Source organism: Mercurialis annua, linkage group LG4 (genome assembly GCF_937616625.2).
Source record: "Mercurialis annua linkage group LG4, ddMerAnnu1.2, whole genome shotgun sequence".
Lineage (NCBI taxonomy): Eukaryota > Viridiplantae > Streptophyta > Magnoliopsida > Malpighiales > Euphorbiaceae > Mercurialis > Mercurialis annua.
Window position 1 is genome coordinate 20,803,587 of NC_065573.1, and position 20,887 is coordinate 20,824,473.

Here is a 20,887-nt window from a genome sequence, read left to right on the forward strand (position 1 = left end):
TCCACAAAAATCACACTTTAAAGCATATATTAACCTCACCATTTAGATCAGCCCAGAAAATTTAAATAATTAATTTAATTTCACGGAAAAATTATTTTAAAACCGAAACCCAACAAACTAGCAATTAAAACCAACTAATCAACCATTAAACAACAAGTTTTAATCATCCTAAGCATGTATCTATGGTTCATTCAACATCAGCAAATAAAAGTTAAGATTTGAGCTTTGAAATTCACCTTGATCCAACATGCAAAGATAGATTAACGATCTACGGAAAATGCTCAACGTTTTTCATTAAGAAACTTTTGTGAGTAAAGTTAAAAATCTAGGACTTGTGTTTTATTTTTTTATTTGAGAGCTTAGGCACCCACACAACAATGGAGAATGGATTATGCTAGAGAAATGAAGAAGATGAGTAAGAAACTTGGGCATCAAGTTTGCTTATGGAAATGTCTAGATATTCTTTCATGTTTCATTTATTTACAAGTTTGCCATTATGGCATTCTTGTAATTAAATCGAACTCTAGGGGCAAAATAAACTCAAGTTTCTCAAATATTCAAAAACATTAAATCATAACATATGGGCTGAATTAAAATATTTTTGGGCCTTTAAAGTAATTAAAATAATTATTTTGACGATTTTTAGCGTAAAATCGCAAAATTCACATTTAACACATAAAATTGCCAAAAGTTAAACTTAAGGCAAAACACACACAAAATCACATTTTCACACTTATAAATTCATCTCGTGAATTTAATAACTATTTTCGAGGTCCTACTTAATAAAAATTAGACACGCGCGAAAATAAATACTATCAAATAATACGGGGTATTACATTCTCCCCTCCTTAAAATAATTCGTCCTCGAATTATAATATCACTTATACTCCAACATTTTCTTTTCCACATCATCAATATTTCTTTGGAGACTTTTCCATTTAAGTCTCAGAATGTTTCATACCATGTTGTTCATTACTCTATAAACATATCTCCTTATTTAGGCCTTACAAGGTATATTTTCCTTGTCCTATTCCTTTCTTTACATTGCAGAGCCAATGTCTCAGCGTACTTACGTTAGAAACTTATCTATTTAAAATCACTTTGTTTTTCCACTTATAAAATCATGCCATAATTGTGCACCGGTGTGATGACTTCTCTCATCACCAAGAGTTGCAATGACATTACTCTTTTTTTTTCAACATACATAATGTATATGATGCATGTCCTAATAGTGAACATAATATGAATGTAGTGATGCAATTCTATTCGTGCCAATGCAATGCCGGCATAAATCGTCTCCGGGCACAATCATGTGTTTATAAAACATTCCTTTTTCATTAAACACATTTGTTTTTATAAAAATGGCGCCATCGTAAGTTTCTATAGACATAGGGCTCTGCGAAATCACTTATTCCAAAAGATTTTTATCGTCACTTCTCTTATTTGCCTTGAAGTTTGGTTTCCATAACCAAAACATTCATCTCTAACTTTGTTCAATTGTGAGGGGTCAGGAATTTTACCAAATTGGATTAATGCGCTTTCCAGTTGTCTTACACCGTCGACAACTTGCACAAAACTCCTGTCTCTCTGACTCAATAGTCCTATAAAATGAGGTCATAATCCCTTCACAAACATGGGGTTTACTCCGACTCGATCTGTCATCAAGTCTGGAGCAAATCTGCTCAATCGATTAAACTCGGTAACATATTCCTGAACGGATCTGTTACCTCGAGTTAACGATAACAGTTTGTCCCGGTTACCTTCGATTACCGCAAACGGTAAGAAGAAATCCTTATATCTGGTCACAAACTCTGCCCATGTTATACGACCCATCATTGGTCCAATTACTTGTCGAAACCAATCCTTGGCTGGACCTTTCATCGACATCTCCATTAACAACATTGTCTGTCTTTCGTTAGCTTGAAGTCTATGAGCATTTTGCTCGACTTCTTCCAAAAAGTCTAACGCATCACTTGATCCATCAAAATCCTTTGGGTTCAGTTTTACGTATGCTAACACCAGATCTCTATCAAAATTTCTCTCTTCTCATGCTGGTGTTGCATCTACTGTCCTATTATTAACACACAACTCCACCAATCCGTAACTTCTGTTACTAACTGATGTATATCAACATTGGGTTGTTGCGGCATTCCTGGTGCCTGCACATTCCCAGCTTGATATGTTACAGGTCCTTCTCGACCTCTACCTTGTCCACGGCCTCTATCCGCAGGTTGAACTGGTACACGTTCATTATCTAAGGCTTTTCCTAAAGTCTCGTTTAATCGCCGTGCGCTTGCACGCACTCGCATATTTCTTTGCTCAGCCATTCTAAAGCACAAAGAAATCTAAACGCGTTCTTAATAACATGATATACGTATCATGTTCGCAAAGTCTTTATCGTATACGTAGTCGCGTCTCATTCTTACTTTACGAATTAAGCTCTAATAAAATTTTCATTCGTCTATGTCATATATGGCTATATTTCACGTGTTCTATACGTTTCATACACACTATTCCATTGCATGCACATAACAATCAATCACATAACATGCACATAATCAAATCATAGCCATCACCAATACATAAAAATTAGGTTCAAAAAAAAACCCAATTCATTCATGATTTACTCAATCATAACACATTCCATAAGTCTCGAGAGTATACTACTCTACGTAGACTAAACAATACTCAAAACATATAATCATTCAAGTAAACAATTCTCAACACACATGTCAACATATATCATACATATAAGCCATATCCTAATGATAATCAACTCATTTAGAAATTCTCGGCTAAAGCACATAACGCAAGTCTCGTGAGTATATCTCTCTACGCAGACTTTATCACATTCGAAAGCATATCACTCCTTTCAGTGATCACGCTCTAAACATACCACATCAATCAATAAACCATACTCATAATAAACACACATTTCATAGATAATATGAGTCTCGAGAGTATACAACTCCTCGCAGACTATATACTCGAAAGCGTAATGCTTACTCGAGTACCCACAAACATATATTGTGCTAACACACATACCTAACACATATCCTGACACCACACATAGGACAGGACGTTTTGAAAAACATTTGAAAAACCGATGAAAACGTTTAAAAGACATGACTGGAAATCCTATAATCCGCAGTAATTCCTAACTTAGCCTAGTGACATTGTATATTGCTCCTAGGTAACACAACATCTACACAGACTAGCAATGGTATCTCTGACCAACTGCACTCAATTCCCATATTAGCAGAGGTAACTGGACCAACTGCTCTGATACCACCTTTGTCACGACCCGAAATCTCGAGTCGAGACCGGCGCTAGGGAATGGGAGTGGTTGCTCCGAAACCCGTAGCAAGCCTGAAAAACACTATAAATTTTTCGCTTTTAAAAGAGACGTATGACACATTTATTAAATAACTGATGAGATAAAACATCAGAGTTTTAAATGTGCTTTAAAACATTTAAATACAATAAGACTATACTAGTCTACTGCGGACAACTAGAACTTAAAACCTTCTTTACAGTCTTTTATCAAAGTAGACTTCCGAGAAATAAACGTTCGGAAGCCTTCATCAAAATCGGACCAGCTTTCCTGAAAAATAATTCCACAACGTGGGTCAGATATACTGGTGAGTTCATGCCGTTACAAATAAATATTTCATAAAGTTAAAAACCGTTTTATATTTAAAATAACTTTATGTATTTTCGAAATCCTTTGAAAACATCTTTAAAACAATTGAAGCCTGAGCTCACACATAACATATTTCAATCAAGACTTCAATATCAAAGAATGTCAACCATATACGTTGACCTTTAAATTAAACCACATTTCTTAAATTCGTCCATCTACATTGATGGCGAAACTTATCAACACATCATACATGCATAATCTTATGGGACCGATAGCACAGCCAACCGATCAACCATATCCACAACATACATAAATCTTAAGGGACCGATAGCACAGCCAACCGATCAACCTTATTCACCTGAGACCGATAGCACAGCCAACCGATCTAATACACACACACACACACAATATTATGGGACCGATAGCACAGCCAACCGATCAACCATATTCACCTGAGACCGATAGCACAGCCAACCGATCTAATACACACACACACACATACAAAATATTATGGGACCGATAGCACAGCCAACCGATCAACCATATTCACCTGACATCGATAGCGAAGCCAACCGATGTAACACACACACACAATCCTGACATCGATAGCACAGCCAACCGATGTAACACACACACACAATCCTGACATCGATAGCACAGCCAACCGATGTAACACACACACACACAATCCTGACATCGATAGCACAGCCAACCGATGTAACACACACACAATCCTGACATCGATAGCACAGCCAACCGATGTAACACACACACAAAATCCTGACATCGATAGCACAGCCAACCGATGTAACACACACACACAATCCTGACATCGATAGCACAGCCAACCGATGTAACACACACACACAATCCTGACATCGATAGCACAGCCAACCGATGTAACACACACACACACACACAATCCTGACATCGATAGCACAGCCAACCGATGTAACACACACACTTAAACTGACATCGATAGCACAGCCAACCGATGTAACACACACACACAATCCTGACATCGATAGCACAGCCAACCGATGTAACACACACACACAATCCTGACATCGATAGCACAGCCAACCGATGTAACACACACACATAAACTGACATCGATAGCACAGCCAACCGATGTAACACACATTCAAGCATAAGCAAATGCATAATAATTATTAAAATTATGTGTGTGCCTTTGTATATCAAAATAATATATACATATAGTATATACATAAAACATATATCCATACAAGGCATGTAAACATTTAACACCGCAACGCACATATCACATAGTATACTAAAATATGAAACTTTACGAATACCGAAATGTAAAAACATGTACTCACAGAAACCGTTTAACTACGGTATTACTCCGTCAATGCTCCTTTAAACAACTCCGTTAATTCCCTTGGTCCTCCGACTCGATAGCTCGACAACTTGTCGAATCTAGTTAGGATCAAAATATTAATTCTCTTAATTAATAAAATCCTACTCTGGAATTAACTCTATACCATCTTAATTTAATTTAATTAATTAATTCTAACCTCCAAATACTTTCTTATTTAATAAGTACACAACTTATTTTATTCATGTAACTTTTCTTTACTTATCTCTTTTTGCACATAAAACCATTTTTCATAAATACCCATTTCAATATTTCATCATTTTTCATAAATATACTTTAATATATAAAATATATTTCCTTATATAGAACAATACTTTCCACTTCAAGGTTATTTATTTAAATCTATTAAAACAGCCCCACATAAGCGTAAATTCCACTTTTGGTTAAAATACTAAAATACCCTCAAACTTTTCAAAATTGACCATTTAGGTCCTTTCGTAAATCAATAAATTTTAATATCGACAAAATTACTTAAAATACCCAAAATCATTTTACCTCAGATTATTAACAAATATAATCTGGAAATATTGGCTAACATACCATGTAACCCTTCAAATTTGGAAAAATACAATTTAACCCCAAAACTCTAGTTTTCGGCAAAAACATTCAAATCTTCCAAAAATCATTAAAATCATTTATAATTCTAAAAATCATTTCACATCATATTATATACATCAATAATCTGGAAATATGGTTAAATTACAGGTTGGTCCTTTATTTTTTTTAAAAATTATATTTTAACCCCTAAACTTTAAATTTTGACAATCAAGTCCAAACCCAACCAAATTCAATAAATCATCAACTCTCAAACTCAGAATCCCATTTATTTTTTGATCACTCCGGTCACCAAATTCAGGTCACCGGATTCTGGTAAAACTCCGATGAGCTTTAAAAACCGTTAAAACGTTCAAAAATCATTTTTACACAATTTTAATCACCCAAAAATCTACCAATACATATTTATTTTAATTATCATATTAAAACAGCAGCCCCAAAATTAAAATAAATTATTTTTCATAATTTTAACAATTTTAACAATTTAAAACCGTATAAACAATTAATAATCAAAACCGATTATTAATCCGTCAAAACACCTCAACTAAATCAATTAAATTCCATAAATAATCAACATATATATTTCATACATTTTTCATGAATAATGTCTGTCCAGAAATTAAAATGACATAAATATCCTTATTAAACAATTTTTACCGAATAAACAATTATAAAAAAAATAAACCCGATTAACAAACCATTAAAAATTCACCATTAAACATTTATTCATCATCAACCCAACATTTAGATCAACCATGAACAAACTTATTTCCAGAAATTTAAAATCCATTTATTTACCCCTTTTAAGTGATTTTTAAGCCTTTAAAACTATTAAAAATCGAACTCCAAATCATTAAATTAATACCCGAAATATTTAACATTTTTAATCCACAAAAATCACACTTTAAAGCATATATTAACCTCACCATTTAGATCAGCCCAGAAAATTTAAATAATTAATTTAATTTCACGGAAAAATTATTTTAAAACCGAAACCCAACAAACTAGCAATTAAAACCAACTAATCAACCATTAAACAACAAGTTTTAATCATCCTAAGCATGTATCTATGGTTCATTCAACATCAGCAAATAAAAGTTAAGATTTGAGCTTTGAAATTCACCTTGATCCAACATGCAAAGATAGATTAACGATCTACGGAAAATGCTCAACGTTTTTCATTAAGAAACTTTTGTGAGTAAAGTTAAAAATCTAGGACTTGTGTTTTATTTTTTTATTTGAGAGCTTAGGCACCCACACAACAATGGAGAATGGATTATGCTAGAGAAATGAAGAAGATGAGTAAGAAACTTGGGCATCAAGTTTGCTTATGGAAATGTCTAGATATTCTTTCATGTTTCATTTATTTACAAGTTTGCCATTATGGCATTCTTGTAATTAAATCGAACTCTAGGGGCAAAATAAACTCAAGTTTCTCAAATATTCAAAAACATTAAATCATAACATATGGGCTGAATTAAAATATTTTTGGGCCTTTAAAGTAATTAAAATAATTATTTTGACGATTTTTAGCGTAAAATCGCAAAATTCACATTTAACACATAAAATTGCCAAAAGTTAAACTTAAGGCAAAACACACACAAAATCACATTTTCACACTTATAAATTCATCTCGTGAATTTAATAACTATTTTCGAGGTCCTACTTAATAAAAATTAGACACGCGCGAAAATAAATACTATCAAATAATACGGGGTATTACAACATATTATCGAGAAACCTCCATTCCACCACCATGGTTGCCATCATGGCCTCTACTGTTACCACCTTTTCCATTATCTCTTCAAGTACGAGTAGAGCTCACAATGTGGCTATCCTGAGTATGAATCTTTAGGTTGTATTTTATTACACAAATCATTAAGAATTTGTGAATTTTCTCCATTTGTTGTACTCTTAGTTCATTTTTTATTCGACTTTCTTGAATTGACCTTCAACTCAATTAAGTTGAAGTTTTATATAAGCATAATATAATTTTTGACATTATATTACGAAATCTATTTATGATTAATGAATAAGAATCTAAAATATTGGATCAAAACAAGATAAACAGTAGCTGGAATTTAGACAAAAGAGAATGTATTGACGTTTGGTTAAATAGTTATTTAATCAAAATAAATTCTACTAACTTTTTGATTTTGATATTTGCAAATTGAAAAAGAAAACATTCAGAGAGTCTTTGAATAATTCGAACATATATAAGGTTCAGTTAGTATACTAGCAGCAAAAGACGGCAACGGCGACATCAGAAGTGGCATCAACGATCGTGGTAAAGTCGACAACAATCATAATTGATGGAGTCTGTCTTCTGAATCTTTGATTAAACCCGCAAAACAGGATAGATGACCAATCAGACGGTGGTTGTCCGATTAACTCTCTGATGCTGAAATCAGTTTAGGTTTTGAGCAGCATTTTAGCGTATTGAATGTAATTGTGTGTTTATGCATACCTCAAGTTCCTTATATAGTAATGAGGGAATACCTTATAGAGTTCAAATATAAAAGTGATTCCTATTTAGCAGCTTGTGATTGAATATGAAATGGATTCTTTATTCAAAAAGAATTTTATTTAGAAATGTCTTCCTGAATAAACTTATCTTCCTAGATAGGAGTTTACTTCTGAATAGGAAAGTGATTTTGTATATCCAGTCTTCTAGATATTATTCCTTTTCTGTGTAATTAGGTCTCTGACGACACACTTTTAGAGTAGATTTCGTATATTTGACCGAATCCTCTGTGAGTTGGTCTTGCTGGGGATCGGGCAAATCTCTCTTCAGCCTTAGACATGGCGAGTCTCGTGAATTCGGGCATTGATATTATTAGACTTTCGCCTTTGGCAAGTTCCGAGAATCACTCAGAAGAACAGATCCTATACGACTCGATTCCACCATACTTATACTGAAATTCTGTTTCCAACAATAATGGTGGATATAAGCTAAATTTTAATATTTATTAATCTATTTATTTATTATATATTTGACGTGGCACATTACATACGTGAGATAATTATTTCAAAAGAAGTTAAAGAATATTAGAAGCTTTGATTAGATTTAATTTTGATTAGTTTAATTAGAAAATATAATATGACTATTTTTTTATAAATATTTTGTTATCTATTAAAATAACTAACAACAATAAATTTAAAGTCCCAACAAAACTCCTAATTTTACTTTCACCCAAAGAATTACACCTAAAATCCAAGCAAGAGTCAACAACTTGGAATTTATCAATTATCTCTTCCAAAAAAGTCCAAACACACCCCCATAATTCTCCCTTTATAAACTCCTCCCAACTCTTTTCATCATTTCGTCAATTAATCTCTCCCTAAAATTAAACTAAATATCCAATTTCGTTTATCTCCGCAAAACCAAATCTTCTTGTCTTTTTTCCTCATCTGACACAGAGGATGCCACAAGTGGATCTCGAAACATTAGTTTCAGCCTGCGCCGGCGTTTCTTGCGACAGCAAAGTCGCCTGTGAAACCCTAGCCACCACCACAACCACCGCCGACAATCTCAACAGCAAAGAAATTGATCAACCAGAAGTCCCGCCGGATTTTCCGCCTGAGTCATTTTGGCTGTCGAAAGATGCAGAGCTGGACTGGTTCGATCGCAACGCGTTTATCGATCGTAAAGATTCAACGAAGGGAAATTCTCATTCCACGAACTTGAATCAAAGCGTAAACCCTAACTCAACTTCGAATTCACAGAGATTCTCTAATTTGAAATCAAAAGCGTCAATTTTCGGTCTGCCGAAGCCGCAAAACTCTTGTTTTATCGACGCACGGCGTCACTGTAAACCAGGAAATACTCGATTGTTTCCTAAGCGGTCCGGTTCCGCCGGTAAATCTGGTTCTTCGGTGATCGAACCGACTTCGCCGAAGGTTTCTTGCATGGGAAGAGTAAGATCAAAGAGAGATCGGAACCGTAGATTAAAACATAGACAACGATCTGGACGGTTAAATGATTCAGCAGCTACTCATAAAAGAGATAAACCAGACAGAAAACAAAGAAACGGTTTCTTGGCAAATTTCCGGGCAATTTTCAGTTCTACAAAGAAAAATACAAAAGAACCGTGGCTAAAAGGTAAAGATTCGTCGCTAAAACATAAAAGTCCAAAAACGACGACGGTTAAAATTAGTGATATCAGAGATCGGTTACCGGCGAAAGACAGAGATGGATCTGAACCCGTTACGGCTAATTCAGGTGGCGGTGCTGAGCCGGTTGGTTTGGGAGGGATGAAGCGGTTTACGTCTGGTAGGAAATCGGAGTCATGGATTGAATGACGTGGCCTGATCAGAGCGGTTAGATGGGGAGTTTCCGATTTCGTGTGGCGGGGGAGAATAGTGTGGGGGCCAGCTAATAGAAGAGACAATTATTTGGTTGCGTTCTTGTTGGGTAATTCGTAAGGTGGGTCCGGGTTTGTTTCAAAAGGTCGTTGAAATGACGTGGCAACGTTGAATTAACGGTCTGCTATTTAGCGCGGTAAACACAGTTATTATCCCTTGTTTTTAACTTTGCGTATGTTATCTTGTTTTGCTATTTTGGGTGTATGATTGTAGATTTTGTTGTTTTTGGAAGCTATTCGGTTAGGGTTTGTAAATATATGAGTGTAAAAAATTTGATGCTAGTTTGCATAATAAAAGTAAAAAATAGAATAGAACTGTTTTTTGAGATATTATATATTGAATCCTTTACAATATAATAGGATGAATTGAATTCATAAAAAAAAATAAAATAGGATGAATTGAATACTCTAACCTTATAGAATGTATAATGTTAGTTTCATGAATTGATAATAAGGTCTCTGAGGTTAATCAAGTTCATATTGTTTTTTTGAAAAAAAGTTATAATCAAATTTACTATGAGACTTTAGTCGTGTGCCATGTGACGTAATGAAATGAAAATCACCTATCTAATTTTAATTATTAGAACACTAATTGATGTCATAATTAATAATTATTTATCTTCAATTAATTAATTCATGTGTTACAATCCTTTTGCGTATTAAATATATTTTATTTTTTTAGATATAAAATTGTTCATAGTTATTGGATAAATACAAAATCATTTTCAATCAATAGTTTAATAAATAAAATAAAAAATAAAAGAAGTGTAAATTTTTCTTTAATTATTAGTAGAAGTATGAGAATTGGTACACGTTAACTTTCATATTTGTTTATATACAAACTAATGGATCTAACCAATCAAAAATTAAATAATATATATAATCTGGTTTGATTAGCTATTACATCATCTAATTTCGTATTTGGGTTCGTCAAATTGTGGTATGGTGGGGTAAGATAAGACTGAAATGCGAGGAATTCTTGGAAGGACGATCGGCATTATTGACTCATGCGATGGAGGCAATTGTGCAGCTGGCTACAGTATTGACTTGCCCAATTCTCTTTTGATAGAGACTTTTATACGTATCAGTAGCATGTATATTCATCAAATATTTTGGTCAGCCAAGATGCTTGATTTCCGCTATAAACTATAGTATTATTCTTCAAATCTATTTAATTAATGGACCCATCACATTACCTATTTGTGAAGGCATTAGTTGGATGATAAAATTATTCATTAGAATATGCACAAAAGCTTTTAATTTATTATAACTATTTCAACAGTCGTAGTTTAGTGATAGATGATACATTACGATTCCATATATGAATTTCAGATTCGAGATAATACACAAGACAAAAAGAACATTTTGATTTATAAGTTTGTAAAGACAAGATTCAATTTCATCTCCAAAAATTTATAATTCCATATCAAATGAATTCAAAATTCTATTAAAGGGATAAATTACACCATTGGTGTTTAAAACTTTTCAAATCTTCTATTTCTGTGTCTGGACTTTTATTTCTTTCATATCAATATTTCAACTTTTTTTTTTTTTAGAAAATAGGGGAGATTTTATTGCAACATAAAATCAGACAATTCAATTTTTTTGTTAGAGATATGAATAACTCTCTCAGAAACAAAATCAGTCTCATATTGTATTCCCCATCTAACTAACGAATGAGATAAACCATTTCTGGTTTTATAAATATAGCCGAAACTACATCCCTCTAAATGTTTGCCTATCATCTTTGCTCAAAGACTCCATAAGAAAGTGTTCGCTAGATTTTCACCTTGCTCAAACCTTTGAATTTATTAATGGGTAACTTTAGGTACTGATGCTTTAACCGGTATGATTCAAGATGAGGTAAACAGGATTTGAATGACGTAACCCTAATTCAAGTGACGTAACTCGAATTCAAGTAACGTTGTTCAAATTGTGAATGACGTCGCCGTCGTTCGATTAAACTAACAGTATTAATCTGGGAATCCTGAGATCCAAGCGAGATTAATGTCAATTCTACTCCTAAACTAAGATTCAATCCGGAGATTGGGATAAAAAGCCTGAGCTTTGGTTTTTGATTAATGATGTGTTGATACCCAAAATAATACAATACTACTGACTATTTATAGGGAACAAACCCTAATAAAGAATCCTAATTCTAATGAGATTCTATCTCTTATTTAATGAAGAAAAACTAATTAAAAGGCTAAAAATAAATATAGCTCCTGTTGGGCTAAAATCCCTTAATGAGCCCATTCAAAACACCTTTTCTGGTCATGGCCAAAATGCCACCCAGCTTTATATTGATTCCACTGGGCCGGTGCAAACAATGCCCCCAACAAGCCTAAGGTTTAAACTTTGGGCTTGTTATTGTCGGCCTCAATACCAAAGTGGGCTGCGCTGTCACTATTTCGGCCCATGTGGTAAAACTTTTCAAGTAACCGCCCTTTTCTTCCAAGGTATAAAATATCTTTCACTTTCCTTTTTCGGATTTACCTGAATCTTTGACTCCCGAAACTCTCTCAAATCCATTGACTCCTAGCCGATTCTTTAGACCCTAATCGCCTACTCTTCAACTCAGATCGTCCCATCATCATGGCTCAACAAGAACAAGCCGCTCTTCAAGCAACTGAGAAACTCGCCGTAGTTCGCTCTACCGCTCCATCGACTGCATTTGAGGTAATTACAGAATTAGAAGATAGCCGATACTCCGTAGGTCCGATTCTCACCACTCCTTCAGAACTCTGTGAAACCGCCGTCCCCTTTCCAGATCATGCTCCCCCTCGCTTCTCTGAACTCCACTATTCGTCTGTGTGGACCGGGGAAACCTTCAAAAACTGGCCCAGTACCAACGCCGATTACAAGAATTGGATCTTGCGACTCCATGGTTACTATGGCGATGTTTGGAAAGCAATAGGTCTATATGACCTTATTGGAATCAGCCAAAACACCTTTCCAATCGCCAAGCACTACTGCTTCGGAGCTTCACTCTTCTGGTCCGATACCACCAACACTTTCTGCTTCCGGCGAGGACCGATGTCCATAACTTTGTTAGACCTGGCGTTTATGTTCAATGTAAATATCACTGGCATTAGAATATCGCCTCTCAATTGCCAGACATCCCCAAATCTTCACCTAGGTCCTGAAAAATCTGCCAAAAGCTTCAAACATTTCTTGGACAAAAACATCGGTCAAAACAATCAACCTCCAACCGCCAACGAACACATCGCCTTCCTGGCATATTTCCTCGCCAAATTCATCATTTGCCCAGCTTCTTTCAGAGTCACGCAAGAATGCCTCCGTATCGCCGTTGCCCTAGCCGAAGGTCATCCCCTGAACATGGGAGAGTTCATTCTTGGATCAGTCTACAGATGTCTCCATAGCATGATCAAAAACGCCAAGGTAAAGACGCATCGCTGTCCTAGCGGGCCGATGTGGATAATCCAAGCGTGGATGTTCATGTACTTTCCTGACATCGTCAGACTCCCAGAACGAACCTCAGACGAATGCTTCGGTTATACAGTATTCCAAGGAGTTGCAATCTTACCGCACCTCAAAGAAGTAATCGGCTACTTCCTAGAGACTCGTGAGCAATCGCCAAATCCATGGTGCCCTGTTCTAAACATCAAATATCCTCCCAAGTGGATATCTTATGGCTGGGAAATAACCGAAGACTCTGATATAGACGAAGAACTCCACTCTAAGTGGTGGGACAACTGGAGCAATTCACTGATCAGCCGCAACCTCATGATCGGCAATAGCTTCAAACACAGTGGGTCAGAGGCTTACTGCCCCAATTATCTATCAAGACAGTTCGGCTACACACAGGCGATTCCCTGCCCTTTTCTGATAGACCGCAACGAATATGGTTCTGATCGCCCCGCACTGCCCACATCGCGTCACATAGCATTCCTTGGACAACTCCACGAGGGTTATTTGCCATCGCCCGACGAGCTACCTATACCAGACGGAAACCCATCCTCTACACATGAGTTCGAAGAGTGGTGGGAAATCGTGATCGGCATCAATTTCGGACTATCGGCAGAGGATATCCTTAAGTTGAATATTTTTCAGTTGCCTGAAACAAAGCGAAAACGTACTCACGCCGATGTTTTTCTTTTACAGGTTCCGCAGCCGAAGAAAAGGAAAGGTAACTACGAGCATCGCCTTGAACTTATTAAATTTGAACGCTTTTACAAATTCAAATACGAACCCAACAATCGCCCCCTTCTTAGTTTAAAAATGGAAAACCATAGAAGAGAAGCTTGGCGAAAATACATACTCAAATGGAGGAAAGTATGGGAGAAAAAATATCGGCATCGTCCTTACCCCATCTTCCAACAGTATATTCGCCCTTCCTTCTCATATAAAGCACCCTTAGTCCCAGACTCTGAATATATGTTAGCCGATAAAAAGCCAAAGTCTCGCCCTAACAAGGTAACATTTACTGGTTATTTTGTGCCAGGTAACTGTAAGGACATCGCCTCTCTTGTTGAGGAACTGAAGATTCCCGCAGGTAAGCACTAGAAAAATTTACAACTGCCACTTCAATATAATTTTATCTTAAAATCGCCTTTCTATATCGCAGAAGTAGAGGCGGAGATAGACGGGGCGATCTTCATGGATGAGGAGGAAGAAGAAGATGAACAACCTCTGAAGAGGAAGAGAGCTGGAAAGAAACCTGTTATAACAAAATCGGCCGCCAATCAAGAAATGAAATCGGTCAGCACCAAACTGCCGAAAAAGACAGAGGTCTCTGCTCCGAAACCAACAAAGGCCGATACTTCCAAGAAAGCCAATACCACCAAGATTTCCATCAAAATGAGTGGGAGTTCGGCTGACCGCTCTGCTCCTCTGGTATCGCCTGCTTCTACTTCGGCGACGGCGACCGTCTCAGTTTCTCGCCCTTCCAGCTCAAAGCCAGATATGACTCGTACCGAAGCTTTGAAGGTATTTTTCCCTTTTATCACATTCGTTTAAGTGTAATAACGACATGTACTAATTCTCTCTTCGGCAGACGAAACTCCTGGCTTTTGATTCTGACTCGGAGAGTGATGCTGAAGGCTCTACCGAGAGTTCTTCTAGTTCAGAGGAGTCCGAGACTGGTGGTTCTGAAGCCGATGTGGATGTGCACCTCAACAATCTGGCTGCGATGAAGGCAAAGGGAGTGCAATTGTTGGGCGATGAAGATGAGGCGAAGTCCCTGAAGGCGTCCCTGGAAGCGCTTCTCTTGGTGAAGGATGAGAGTAAGGTCACCGAGAGAGCGAAGGAAACCATCGCCAATGTCGTCAAGGATCTTCCAAACTTGACCAAGACCTATGCCGAGGCTGCTCCCGCCAGATCTTCTTATGAGCAATCGCTGGAGACCAAGCGTAAGCTTGATGATGAATTTGGTTCCCTCAGGTCAAAGGCGAAGAAGACCTCAGACCAACTCGCTCCTCACACTTCCAAGATGGATGAGCTGAAGTCTAAGATTGAGGCGCTTCAAGGGGAGCTCAAAGCTGAAGAGGACATCGCTGCCCCTTTAGAGCAACAACTTGATGACTTCATCTCTCAAGGTGCTGACCTGAAGGATCGCCGTAATCAGCTGAAGAAGAAATTGGCGAGTGCTGAAAAAAGATATTCGGAAGCTGTCAAAAAGCTTTCTGAGATTCGCAGCACCATGGGCGATTTGTTCAGCCATTTTGGCTAATTTTGTAACTCCTGAACAATTTTCCATATTTTTGGAATCGTGTGTATATTTCGTTGAGACATTTTTCTTTAATGGGCATTTTTAAATCGGTTTTATTTCCGAAACTTAACGTCTTTTGGTCATATTTATTTTGTTCCGAATCGCACATATTACCAGCACATTTTATTCTCGTAAGCATAATAATCGGCTATCGTTCCGATTGGTCATACTATTTTTAAGTGTAACGATAATCGGCTAGCATTCCGATTGACCATACTTCAAACAGGTATCGGTTTGAGGAAAATCGGCTGTAGTTTCCGAAATTTTATTCAATGCAAGTATAAATTACACGGTCCCAACACTAATGATTGGCAACTTTATATATTCTAATCGGCTATATTTCCGATTATTACCCACAAAGGTGCCAGTGCTAATTGACAAAATAAAATCGGCTGGTGTTCCGAAGTTCATATATGTCTAATGCAAGTACAAATTACAAGTTAAGCCTAAATAATGTGAATCGGCTCTGCTTCCGATTATCGATTCCGTACCGTCAACCCATCGGTCAAGAGTCCGATTTCGTGAAAATTACCTTTCTTACTTCTCGAAGATGCGTCTGTCAATTCCTTCCCAGCAGCTCGGGACGTACTTCTTCAAATACTGTGCGTTAATGGATCGGTCATGGACTCGACCATCCATGTCAGCGAGTATATATGCACCGTTACCCAATATTCGGACAACTTTGTATGGTCCTTCCCAGTTCGGAGACCATTTTCCTAGTCCTTCCTTTTTTGCTCCAATGGGCAAAATGACTTTCCAAACGAGCTGGTCTATTTGGAAACTCTTACTTTTGACACGTTTGTTGTAAACTCGTTCTACTCTTCTCTTCTGAGCTTCTAAGTGGTCGAGTGCCAATAATCGCTCCTCATCTAAGTCCAAAGCTTCAAGAACCATTTTATCGTGATAGTCGGCCTTCGTCAAGACGTGCTGCATCTTTCGCCTCGTAGACGCTATCGTCAACTCCATAGGTAGCATCGCATCGTGCCCATACACAAGTTTGAAAGGTGTAGTGCCCGTTGCCGATTTTTGGCTTGTGCGGTTTGCCCAAACAGCTTCAGTTAATAACTGATGCCATTGTTTTGGGTTGTCTTCTATCATCTTCTGAATGATGCCCTTAATCGCCTTGTTAGTCGCCTCGGCTTGGCCATTTGCTTGTGCGTAGTACGGGGTGGAACGTATCAACTTGAAGCCCATCTCCTTTGCATAATCGGTTATCTCACTTCCAGTGAACATAGTTCCCTGGTCCGTAGTAATAGTTTCTGGTAACCCATGCCTCAGGATAATGTATTCTCTGAAAAACTTTATGACCGATTCTTGACTCGGTGATTTCAAAGGTATGGCTTCAACCCATTTAGAGTAGTAATCGGTCGCGACAATCACAAACGTGTGTCCTTTTGACGATGACGGGTATATTTTGCCAATTAAATCAACAGCCCATCCTCGGAATGGCCAAGGCTTAACTATCGAGTGTAGCATCTCGGCAGGAACGTGCTGAACAGGACCGCACTTTTGGCATGCCTCACATCCTTGGGAGTATCGGATACAATCTTGCTCCATTTTAGGCCAATAAAACCCGTATTTATGGATCAGCCATCGCATTCTCGGACCAGCCTGATGTGCACCGGCGATTCCCTCGTGTACTTCGGCCATGACCAACATTGCCTCTTTCGGGCCGATGCATCTAAATAGCAAACCGTCGCTCCCTTTTTTGTACAATTCATCGGCTAGAACTATATAGTTGAAAGCCAGAGTTCGTAACCTTCTGTTGGACATATCTGGCGATTCAAGCCATTTAGTTATCTCTTTCCTCCAATCTGTCGAAAAATCCAACTGGTACACGGAATGGATTGCTTTGTACACCGCATCGTCTCCTGTTACCAAGTTTGGCGTATCTCGCCGGATCGCCTCATACTCGTAACAAGGTTTGTAACCACTACCGTGTTGGGCGAGATCATTTGCCTCCATATTATCGCTTCTCTCCGTGTATTCTAACCATGTATCCGAGAAACCGCCAATAAGATGCTTAGCCTTGTTGCAATATCGGATCAAAAGTTCCGACTCGCACTTGTATTCTCCGGAGACTTGTTTTATCACTAGCAGCGAATCACCCCAGACTTGGATCGATTTTGCCCCCAGCTCCATCAAGATTTCTAAGCCTAAAATGAGAGCTTCGTACTCGGCTTGGTTGTTGGTACACTTGAATGCCAAAGAACAAGACATTGTAAACCGTGCCCCCGAGGGCGAGATAATGACGATTCCTGCTCCGGCACCCTTTTCTGTTCTTGATCCGTCAAACCACAATTTCCAAGGATGTAGTTCCATGCAGCCGATTCCCTCTTTTATGTTGACTCCTGGGTGATCCGACAGAAAATCGGCAAGGACTTGTCCCTTAACTGCTCTCTGAGGCACATACACGAGCGTGAATTCTGACATTGCCACCGCCCACTTTCCCATCCGATTCCTAAGATACGGTCGGGATAGAATGTATTTTATGACGTCGGTTTGTGCTAGGACATAAACCACCACTGGCAACATGTAATATCTCAACTTGCAGCAAGTGAAATATAAGCAAAGGCACAGTTTCTCGATGTCCGAGTATCGTGTTTCAGTATCGGTCAAGGCTCTACTGAGATAGTAGACCGATCTTTCCACGCCTTGGTCTTCCTGTGCAAGCATACATCCCAAAGATTGGGGAGCTGCCGATATATACAGTAACAAAGGCTGATTTGGCTTTGGCGGCATCATAATCGGCGGTTTTACTAAGTATGCTTTCAGCTCGTCAAACACTTGTTGTTGTTCAGGGGTCCATACAAACTTCTCATTATCATTCCCCTTCAACAATACGCTCCAACTGCGTAATCGGCCTGCTGTGTTTGAAATGAAGCGCCTTAGGAAGTTTATCTGTCCGACCAACCGCTGTAGCTGTTTCTTGGTTTTTGGTGGTTCAGCATTGATTATCGCTTTTGCTTTATTTTTGTCTACCTCTACCCCCCGCTGGTGAACCAAGAAACCCAAGAAATTTCCTGCCGATACACCAAAAGCGCATTTTAATGGATTCATCTTCAAACCGTTGCTTCGGATCCGCTCAAAGCCCTGTTTCAGATCGGCCAGGTGAGCCGCGTCGCTCGGCGATTTTACGACAACGTCATCGATATACACCTCCAGACATGCTAAACCTTCGAACATTTTGTTCATGGTCCGTTGGTAAGTTGCTCCGGCGTTCTTCAAACCAAAGGGCATCACAATCCATTCATAAGCACCAATCGGCCCTGGGCATCGAAAAGCGGTTTTTGAGATATCAGCTTCGTGAATCGGCACTTGATTATATCCAGAATGAGCGTCTAGAAAACTAAGGATGTTGTGTCCGGCAGCACCGTCAATCAGCATATCAGCTACCGGCATCGGATATTCGTCTTTGGGTGTCGCTAGGTTCAAATTCCGGAAGTCGACGCATACTCGCAGCTTGCCGTTCTTTTTCATGACGGGCACTATGTTGGATAACCATTCTGTGTATTTAGCCTCCCGTATGAAGTGCGCCTCTTTAAGCCGATTGATCTCTTCTCTGATCAACTCCTCGACCTCTTTTGACATTCGTCTAGGAGGCTGCCTGAATGGTCGGAAGCCATCTTTCAGAGGCAACTTATGTTCGGCGATTGATTTGTCCAGACCCGGCATGTCTGCATACGACCAAGCGAAACAATCCTTATATTCCCGAAGGAGCGCAATCAGCTCGTCTCTAAACGTGGCGCCGAGGTTTGCGCTGATGAATATCGGTTTTGGTGACGATTCCGAGCCTAAATTAACTTCCAAGAGCGTATCTTGAACCTGGGCTGGATCGTCCCCCAATTTTCCGGTGGCTATTTTGAGATCTTCTATTCTCAAGGTACCAGTTGGGGCTTGATCTTGATCCTCGTATATGCATTCCGCGGATAACACTCCGAAACTGAGTGCTAAGTCAAGAACCTTTCTTCGCAACTCTGTATGTCGTCTATCCATCAGAATGTTGCAAGATCGTAGATCGGCCGTTGCCCCCGAGGGTAACGTCTGCAGGCCGATCCGCGTTGATAAGGATCCTGGGACTTTTGATATCTCGATGACTTAGAGATTGGATGTTCCTTACTTGCTCGTCATACATCATGGCTTCTAGAACGTTGCTATCCTCGCCGAAAGGGCTCGGATCACCCTGCACTATCTCGGCCTCTCCAGCCTCTCGCCATAGTATCAGCATCTGATGCATGATTGATGGGATGCACATATTGGAATGGATCCAGTCTCGGCCGAGTAGCACATTGTAATTACTCCTGGCATTAACAACGAAGAAACCTTCTTCGGTCTCTACTCGGCCCACCTTTATCTTAAGGGTGATGTACCCTTCGGCGGGGGTCTCGCCTCCGGCGAAGTCTGTCATATAAACGTCGGTGGTCTCCAGCTGGGTGCGTTCGATACCGAACTTCTTAAGCATCCGGGAAGGCAAGATGTTTACTCCCGCGCCGTTGTCGATTAGAACCCTTCCAATGGCGACGCCATTTACTTCGGCTTTGATGTACAACGGCCTTATGTGCCTTGTCATTCGTGCTGGTGGTTTGCTTAGAGACACAACTGCCGACGCATCCACACTATTCTCGTCCGGGATTATAACATCCCCGTCTAAAATCGACTTCTGCCCCGGCTTATTCCTGAATGAATCCGGAAGAGTAACTACTTGGACCTCTTTTCGGTTATCATTTTTAGGAATCCATGCTTTCAGCTGCCCGTCTTGGTGAACAACGACCAACTCTTTTTTCACGGGCACCCAGGCCTTCAACTGGCCGTCTGCGTGACTCAGGACTACGTCCCTGAAAGATCGCATGTCCCTGGTGGGCGATTTTTCATTTCTTGCGTGCGTTTGGGAAGGTAAGCCATTATCCTGATGTCGTTTCTTTTCCACCCAAACCCTCCTTAGCTTTCGCTTCGGTGTCTCAAAGGGCTCGGTTTCGGACCGACTATGTCTGCCCTGTTCTGCGTCCAAATCTTCTTCTGGTGCCCCCAGTCTTTCTTGAATCGGTCTTTTCGTCCCGGAAGGAGGTGCAGCATCGGTCAACCGATTTTTAACTGGGACTCGGCTCCCTGGTGCCGATTCTGGTCCTGCGGCGATCAGTCGCGACTCCTGTCGCATTCTCTGCATCCGTCTCTTTTGTGTCTTGGTCATACGA

General features: G+C 38.9%; 2 protein-coding genes across 2 annotated transcripts in view; one reads left to right on the plus strand and one right to left on the minus strand.

Annotated features, from left to right (window-relative positions):
- LOC126677331 (uncharacterized) overlaps positions 1 to 20,887 on the minus strand; it is a 75,931-nt gene that overhangs the window by 31,897 nt on the left and 23,147 nt on the right. The gene's annotated exons all lie outside the window — the stretch shown is intronic.
- LOC126679316 (uncharacterized) lies at positions 8,904 to 10,292 on the plus strand. The gene has a single exon (XM_050374314.2). It carries the CDS (start codon positions 9,024 to 9,026, stop codon positions 9,900 to 9,902), a length of 879 nt encoding a protein of 292 aa, XP_050230271.1. The 5' UTR covers positions 8,904 to 9,023; the 3' UTR covers positions 9,903 to 10,292.

Excerpts from the sequence above, each read along its gene's own strand:
- LOC126679316 (XM_050374314.2), top strand. The coding sequence starts at position 9,024 with ATGCCACAAGTGGATCTCGAAACATTAGTTTCAGCCTGCGCCGGCGTT.